Source organism: Anopheles marshallii, chromosome 2 (assembly GCF_943734725.1).
Source record: "Anopheles marshallii chromosome 2, idAnoMarsDA_429_01, whole genome shotgun sequence".
Classification (NCBI taxonomy): Eukaryota; Metazoa; Arthropoda; class Insecta; order Diptera; family Culicidae; genus Anopheles; species Anopheles marshallii.
The window spans coordinates 15,319,121-15,328,401 of NC_071326.1; the positions used below are offsets into that span (position 1 = coordinate 15,319,121).

General features: G+C 42.3%; 1 protein-coding gene across 1 annotated transcript; it reads left to right on the plus strand.

Annotated features, from left to right (window-relative positions):
- Positions 1 to 3,858: 3,858 nt before the first annotated feature.
- On the plus strand, positions 3,859 to 8,310 carry LOC128709834 (neuropeptide F receptor). Its single transcript, XM_053804852.1, has 4 exons — positions 3,859 to 4,117; positions 5,951 to 6,120; positions 6,198 to 6,950; positions 8,182 to 8,310. The coding sequence occupies exons 1-4, from the start codon at positions 3,859 to 3,861 to the stop codon at positions 8,308 to 8,310; spliced, it is 1,311 nt and encodes a 436-aa protein (XP_053660827.1).
- The last annotated feature ends 971 nt before the right edge of the window (positions 8,311 to 9,281 follow it).

The window sequence follows — 9,281 nt, forward strand, 5'->3', positions numbered from 1 at the left end:
ACACGGAGTACAGCTGGAATGTGAATGTTTACATTGGCAGTGAGGGAACGGTTGCACTTGCAGTTGGATCGACGTTTTATAGCACAATCTAACCACCAACGATTCGTAAGAGTTTATTCTGAACGTAATGTTGCATTAGCATGATAAAGGTGGTTCACAAGGTTGGTTAAAAATTAACATTAAAAGAATGTGCTAGGTAAAAAGGAAATGTACAGATAGTTTTATCTCTTTGACAATAAACTATTGATAGGAAAAAGTGAAGCAGGAATAACGTTGTCTTGAATGTTTCGTTTGACATCAGTCTCTTCAAGTCCTCCTCTGTCTCTAGTGCTTCACGTGAAGTTTATCATAAAATTGATTGGTAGATTTATTGCAACCACATGACCAAATGGTGAATTCCAATTCATCTCGGGAATACTTCGAGGAGGACTGAGAAGGTATTGGACAATCGTTATTGGCAAACATGTTGTACGAAACGTGATCGAATTTTAACGATTTACTCAGCCAAATGTTATTTTTGTTTGCTTGTATAGAGTTTACACATAGTGAAATTGAATGCCATTTTTAGTAACTTGAATTTTCTTGGGACGAAATGCCAAATTTTATTTATGTTCCATGTTCCCCAATTGCTTGATATCGAAATACGCCGTATTCGACTTGCTTACTCCTTCAAAAGCCTTTATCAGGTCTATCGGTTTGCTGTGGGGAATTTTCAGAAGGAGGAGGTGTGAGGTGAAAAAAAATCTATTCTTCAACAATTTATCACCTTTTTAAACCAACAAATTGTTCCCATGCAATCCTAGGCACTCAAATCATGATGGTAAATGTCGAAAAAAAGGCAAATTTCCGTATGGCATCCGGTGATGGCATTTTTCCGAAAGTTGGCAACTTTGTAAATGAACCGAACTTCAATAAGAAAAGATATTTATTGTAAAATTATCTCTGCTTTTTAAGCATTTCGGCAAAAAAATATTTAACCTTGAACAATTCACAGATCATTACCACCCAATAAAGTCATGCATGCAGTACATCCATACTACACGTTTTGGCACAGCACGTTTATATCATCATTCACACTAAATAAAATCCACACAAACACACACCCGAAACATTATGCGATATAAAATAGCATCTAGTGCACGTTGTATGGACTAAATCGCTTATCGTTCAGTGCGCTCGTGTGTTCATTTTATTTCTGGCAGTGCAATGACCAACAACGTATATAAAAAAGTAGGTAAAAATGGCATTACCTGTACGTGATGCAGCACCTTTAGCTGTAACGCTTTTCTTTTTTTTTTTTTTGTTACAGCAACATAAGCTAACCTCGCCCCCATTATTGGCTGCACGTACAAGGCTAAATCACTGCCAAGATTTCATCGTTCAGCCAGTTCGATGTAATACCGTATCGATATGAGTAATGACGCCATTTACTTGCACCATCATGGGGTAAACGACGCACGTCCCACCTGGGGAACGAACCGTGAACTGTTGGTACGGTACGAACGTCAGGGAAGAAGGATTTACTGCTATAAAATTCTTTCAATCGGTACCTGCTTTGTCAGGTGGAAAACGTTCGGGAGGTTCTAGCGCTTAAAACCGGGCGTTCCTTGAAGCCACGTGCAGCATAGAGCACTAAGTACACACACACCGCTTGTTGCTGGTTTTGCACCAACAAAAAAAAAAGGGCAGTGACGAAGTGAAGGATAAACGTGAGATTATCGTGTTTGGTGTATTGTTGTGGAAAATTGCTTCAGCTTTAGCTTTCGGTTGTTGCTAGAAGTTGCACTTTTTATACAGCAATCAGTTCAAAGGACTTCTATACATTCGTACACTTGCATGTAGTAAAAAAAAACCTTCAAAAGAAATTCCTGTAGATGAAATGAAGTCATGTAATATTTTATCAATTTCTTAGTTTATTTTTCCATTAATTTATCATGTATATTTACTTACTTATTTATGCACGTATTTGTACCTTAAATTTTTATGTTCGAGTTTATTTCAAAAAACCCGTCTACCAACACAAATGGAATGCTCCAAAATTGGCAATAGATAGTGAAACAATGAAGTAAATGTTAGCTTTCTGTTAGAATGACAACGTTCGGCTTAGTGACAAGCTTATGATGGGTTCAGGTTCCAACCAAACCACCGAACCACCCGTGGACAAAGCAGTATGTTACAGATAACCCAGCATAGCCGAAACTTTGTAAAGCCTTTCGTCGGTTTAATACAAATGTTGGTTGTGAATCAAACAGTGTCCGTTGACTTTCAACTTAGCATCTTTTTTTCAATGTATTTTCCCTTTCAAGTCGACTCATGTCATCTGTCAACAATAATAGTGCTTTACTGCAATATCGTAACGATTAAAGCAAGCTGTGACCGACGACGTGATTCTGGTGTATTGAATTCGAACAACATATTCGGAAGAGAAAGAGTGTGAGACAAATGAGGTAGTGCCTCACTAGGGTTTTGTAATAGCTACACGAGCCTGTAAGCATACAAAGATTTAACGTTGTTACACGCCTACGTTAGAACTGTAAAACGCTCGTTTGCATTGCATTATGCAAGCGTGAAATTACAATGCAATTACAATCACATTACAAGTCCTCTAAGCATTGCACATTGTTGCACAACTCAGTATTCCGAACTCATCAGAACCATCGTCCACTGTGAAGAAGAATGAATCTTCTGCCACATTACACTCAGCTAAATCAACAGTTGGATAGGGCGGACAGGGAATGAAATTTAATCAACACTAATTAAACTTGTGCGTACCTGATGGAAGTATGCGTATAAAGTCGATTTCAACAATGGTAATAAAGCATGTTGTTGAAATCAGCTATGATTTGACTAGGTTCGTATTTCCTGAGCATTGTTACAGTGTGAATCGGTCAATAAGTCAAGGTTAGTTGGTCCTATTAGGTGGATCAAACATCGTTAAAATAGAATTCATTACGTACGGACCTGAAAACAACTGAATGACTTTTGTTTGACTGGGAAGGACTTTTGTCTTATGTTATCGTGTTTCGTGCAAATGATAGCGTATTTATGTGCAGTTAATCTGGAATCGATATCTGGCAACTGGCATTCAGCTTTCCAATCGCAAATGATTCTGCTGAACTTTCTTCTCGTACCATTAAATCCATATCCATTGTATTTCAGTGCATATTGTATTATTTTGAGTATTTGTGTTGAATGTTTAACCATTTAATAATTTACAGCGAAATACATGCGTGTTTCCTAGAAATACTTACATTTCATGAAGGGCTTTGAACAACGTAATAGCACGATGAATAACTAGAACCTATGCGACTGTAGCTATGCAAATACTGTGCATCCATTAATCATATCAAACCAAAATAAATTGCTGGGAGCTTGTAGGCAGATATGATATTCCGATTTTATGTTGAATACAACTGCAGATTGTTTGGTGACCGGTTGGGATAAATGTTCCCGCATACATGTTACATTTATGTTTGTTCAAACCGAATAATAGCATTACTAAAATTTACATTTATATACCGCTTACAACGAATGCCCTTTGTTTTCTTTCCGTTACAGAACGATGTTCCGTCTTCGAAGCCAATCACCTTCGGCCAACGGTTTATCAACGAGATGTACGCAAAACCGTTCCAATTTGCGACCGTTGATATGGTAATGCGCATTATCCTTCATCTCAATCGGGATTATCCATAACGCACCAACCGGTCGTTTATCGTCGTGCACGGCTTGTTGCGACTGCAGGACTTCAAAACGTGGAGCGAAGAGCTGCAAAAAAACAACATTATAATAAATCACACACGCAAGAAAGAACACATTCTCAAGCATCCGTAGACAGCGGAACAAAACAACCCATCCGCCATGGAATCCGTGCTGACCCGCTTCAATCTGACGCTCGACAATATGACAACGTTCAGCTCCAACATACGGCAGGGGCTTATCGAGCAGTACAGCAACAACCGGAAGGTGGCCGATCCTTGGTATCACATCCTGATCGTCATGTACGGTACCTTGATCGTGTTCGGTGCGACGGGTAACAGTCTGGTCGTGTTGGCCGTCGCCCGGAAACCGCAGATGCGAACCGCTCGCAACATGTTCATCGTAAACTTGGCCGTTTCCGGTAGGTTTGCAAGGTTTCAGCACGAACGTTTTTGGACAGGAGTATTTTTTTTGGCTGATGAGAATTTTGAAATTCGATTGCCATGACGGCAGCATACACATTCGAAGGAAATTGCCTACATTTCCATTCGAAAATATGCAAATGATGCTGGAACGCGTTGCCGACGTTGCTGGCTCAAGGTTTCATCGTTCTATATGTAGTCGAATTTCTCACTGCTTTTGGGGCCGGCAAAGGAACGGATGGTAAATTTGATACCGAACCGCTAAGCCACCGTATCGCAAAATCGATGGATAGGTCGGGGTGGAAGGCTTTCCGTTGGAAATAAGTATATATATTCTGAGCTCTATTACCTACAGTGCTTTAAGAGCTTTTTCCAAGAACCTTAGGTAGCTTTCCAAAATGGTTTTCCTCGTGTGATTTATATTTGACACGAATTTAAGAAATCTTTTTCTTTTACAGCATTACATGCTTGTTAAGCAATGTTTTTTGCGATAAAGCTTTGAATAAACATTGAACCTTAAACAAATTTGCTTTAATTTGGAAATGAAGGTTTGGGCATTGAATTATTGTTACAGGCTCTTGATGTGATATGCAAAAAACGAATGCTTCGTACATCTTTGGCGAATATAGAAATAGTAAAGTTTGACAATGCACAACGGAGTTCTTTAAAGTGAGGACTTATTTTTGGGAATTCTTCGCCTTATACTTGGAATTCTTCTTCTTAGCCCTTAAGGCCTAAGGCCCTACATTTCGTCACCAGGAGAATCGCATCCACAGACGTTTTTTTTCCGGAGGTGTCAGAGTGCGATATATGTTCCATTGTGTCTTGTTGGAGTCTTTTGGATCGTAGGAGTTTCTGAAGCCCATAGTAGGCACGATTTCCCATCACAATGCGCCTCCGGAATTCGTTGTTTAGGTTGTTATACGAGTTTACGATCGTACCAAGGTGGAACATTTCCAGAGCTATGTTGAATAGCAAACAGATCGAATCCGTCTCTCTGCCCCAGTCCGCGGTGAGATTCGAAAGGTTTCGACAGCATATTCGAGACTCTCACGACTCACTGCTCTGTAGTTCATTTATTGTGGTGCATTACAGCCGCCTTAAAGTCAAGCAATAGATTGATACGTAGAGGCCGGATGCTCTCTGCATTTATGGAGAATCTGCCGTAGAGTGCAATTTAGACGATAATAAATTTGCCTCCCACAAGGGGCACAGGTCTAAAATAGAGAATTTGCGACTGAATGGTGTAGGCGGCACTTAGGATAGTTATGGCTCGGACGTTGGAACAGTTCAGTCTGGCCTTTTTTTAACACTAGATGTATGGCACCCAGCTTCCACTCCTCCGGTAGTTCCGCTTGTTCCTAAATCATTACAATCAACCGATGTAAAATGGCTTCAAGCCTGACCGGGCCCAGCTTGACGAGCTCTGCTCCCAGCTTGAGAGTTACCAGGCCTTGAAATAAGTTGTACAATTAGCGCAATTAATTAACGTTTGCCGTAGGCACACAATTACTGATACATGGCAGAATATATAGAGCTATAGTTAATTCGCCCTTGTCAATCATACGGCCTTTGCCGTCATAAGGGAAATTAAAAAAAAAGTTAATTTGCTCTTACAATACTTAATAAAATGCATTCATTCGTTGTTGTTTAAATTGAATAGAATTTTCCATTATTATCTTTGAAGCATGAATAATGAACCGCACGGCCATCGAACAGTTGTTTTATTATATCCCCGGCATTCTCATTAATGAGCTGATAATTCTGAAATAAAATACAATACAGTATTTAATAACCGCACAATCTCGTTCCCGTTGTTGTTTCTGTTACAGACCTACTGCTGTGCCTAGTGACAATGCCATTGACACTGGTGGAAATCCTTACCAAGTACTGGCCGATGGGTCGGTTACCATTTTTGTGCAAATCCATCGGCACGCTACAGGCAACGAGTATCTTCGTATCGACCATCTCCATTACCGCCATTGCATTAGATAGGTACCAAGTGAGTATGATAACGCCAGCGGTCTATGCAGCCACTTCTTAACGTTCTGCTCGCGTTGGGCGGTTCCATTCCTCTAGGTAATTGTTTATCCCACACGCGACAGCCTCCAGCTGATGGGGGCCATCGCCATCCTGACCGGTATCTGGATCATCTCGATAGTGTTAGCCTCGCCGATGTTCATCACCCGACAGCTGATCCACTACGACGTTAACCTGCCGAGCCTCGGCATAGAGTACGTGTCGTACTGTATCGAGGACTGGCCGATCGCGTACGGCCGTGTGTACTATTCGGCGTTCACACTCTGCGTGCAGTACGTGCTACCGATTCTGATAGTTTCGGTAGCATATCTGCGTATCTATCTAAAACTCAAGCACCGACTGGTGGTCGGCACGAGCGGGAAACCGGGCGAGGCGAAACCGGTCCGGGAGCGGGAACGCGGTCGAAGGATGCAACGGACCAACTACCTGCTGATCAGTATTGCACTGATCTTTGGCGTTTCCTGGCTGCCGCTGAACCTGTTCAACCTGTTCGCCGATCTGTACGTGCATGCGATCACGCAAGACATTATGGTCGCGTACGCGATCTGCCACATGGCTGGCATGAGCTCGGCCTGCTCGAACCCGCTGCTGTACGGTTGGTTGAATGACAATTTTCGGAAAGAGTTCAACGAACTGCTCTGCCGTACGTCGTCGGGCGGCCCGGTCGGATCGGGCGGTCACTCGAACGGAAGCCGAGCGAACGGTGCAGCTGCCACCGTCGGCCGAGCGCGAGCTGATCGAGCTGGGACCGACGGTGAACGTGAGGACCGAACACTGCCAGAACTAACGCAGGTGCGCCATGATCGACATGCGGCAGCAATGCTGCACGAATCGGGCATCACCGAGAACGGTGACCATACAGAGCTGACCGAGCTGATGTCCTGATCCTGACTCCCGACACTGATCACCGGTGGGCGGTAGAGGTCCGAAGTACCGCGGAGGTTTGCCAAATCCACCTTCCCAAGCGCCACTACTGCTTTCCATCTTCCACTAATGCCTTTCCCTTTTTACTCGCTCATGTGTCTGCTGCTTTCGGTGTTGCTCTTCAAACTGTTGTGTTATGTAGATGGCTAAGGAAGGAAATGAAGGATATCGTCGCTAAATGAAGTTCTATGTTTTGTTACTGTTCTTTCTAAGCTCATTGAACTTTTTACTATTTTTTTTTTAGCATAATGTTTGAATTGTTGTATATACTATCAAATTTATTAGCTAATTTCAATGTTTTATGTCTATCGCGCCATTTTATTGCCTGTTTATAGCAACTGGAAGAATAATTTTGAAACCTAATGCATTTTTAATGAAGGGAACAGTATTATCACATGTTGCATTTAGTAAAGGTATTGTAGCTTTACGTCTATTGCTATTTGCCCAGACAGTAAAGGGAAAACAAACGTATCCAGAGAAAGGTATATGGAAGTAACGCATATGCAATTAGTTTGTGCTAATTGCATACGCATTTCAAGGAAAATAGTTAGAATGGAATTTAATCCATCGAATAAATTCCTTTTTTTCCTTACCATACCATTTGCCATTTGCAAAATCAATTATGCTGCTGCAATTCCCGGGAAATATTTTACATTTCTGCATTACATTCAAATGTACGCTTTGATGATGTAATTCCCTGATTCCGAATGAAGCATGAGCTTTCAACGTTTACAATTTATAATTTATGGGCTTCCAGTCACGGGAATATCTACAGCTGGACCGTAAATAACCATAAAATTGTCATCGTGTACGTGACAAGTTCATTTCCGCATATGTTACATTGCTCGATTGCGTTTTATGCTAATATCCGCTTTTCAAGCTTGAACGCAAGACAAAACCTTATCACGCTATGCTGTAACATCTTCTTCTCATTCCATCGCAATGTTTGGCCATCCTTCATCATAGCACTTGACCACACTCTTAACTAAACCTATTTTCTGTACCATTGATGAATACCAATCGATGGACTAGGTCCGTCCGGCTGTACTGTTAATTGTTTCACCTTTACGGTCTTTTTTTTTTGCTTTTCCTTCGCCAGCACCGTCCGACCCATTGGATCAATCAATCCGAAGTACTTACAGACAACGACGAAGAGCAACAGAAGCTGTGCGAATCGAACGAAAACCAGGAGCAGCAGCATCTCTGCTCCAGGGTTAATGCATGCTGAAACGAAAGCGCCTAACGTTATGCAGGCCGCGTGTCTGCCAGCCAATCAACGCTTCATTCAAACGTGCCTACCGTTGCGCAGCCCAGCACAAGTGGAGCTCGCTGGCGTGTGTCCGTTCGCTACCAATGGCAAATGGAGACCATCCTGAGCCCAACGATGAGTTTCGATGCTAATCAATCCCTCCGTTCGGGCCGCATACACCCGTGCCCCCGTAGCTTGTGGGTGCCGTTGTGCGGTACCACAGTTCCGGATTGATGCCAACGAAACGCATCGCTCCGTTCGCCGCGAAATAGCCGTACCATACCGAGCGCCACTCCACTTGTTGCCGATGCCGCAGCAGTCCGCACAAAAGGTAACACAGATCGTCAATATGGTTGTCATCTCGTAGTACGCTGTACCGGTTCATATGTCTTTATAAGTTTCATGACTTTTCGTTACCATTGGTGCTACACCATGTGAGGAAGCGACTAAATCTGTACATATAGCGATTAGAAGTCGAACGTGATATCGAATAGTGAAATACAATGGGATGCCCACGCATAGGGTGCCGCGTAAGTTCGGGTCATAGTTCATTAGGGTCGGGGTTCGGGCGAAACCTTGTGCAGTGTAGCCAATTTAAAAGCAGGTACGTTACACGAAGCTTAAGCTTCCTTCTGTCTGACTTTGCGGAAGATAAACGGGCCATAAATTACTGATGGAGTATTTACTAACATTAAGCTTGTAAAGTTTTCACTCTGTTCACCCGCCCGGTTGCCAATGGAGAATGTTTCTAATAAAGAGATTTAAGAATTTTCGTTATGGATTCGTTTAAAAATGCTACAACTACACTTGACCTAATATCCAGTGTGATGACATCATCTGTTAGCAGGAAAAGAAAGTAACGTTTAACGTATCATTCCAGTGGTAAGTATTCATTGGATGTCTGTAGTGTGCACTCTTTCTTCAATACCGTTGCTCTGTGCTGATTGCGT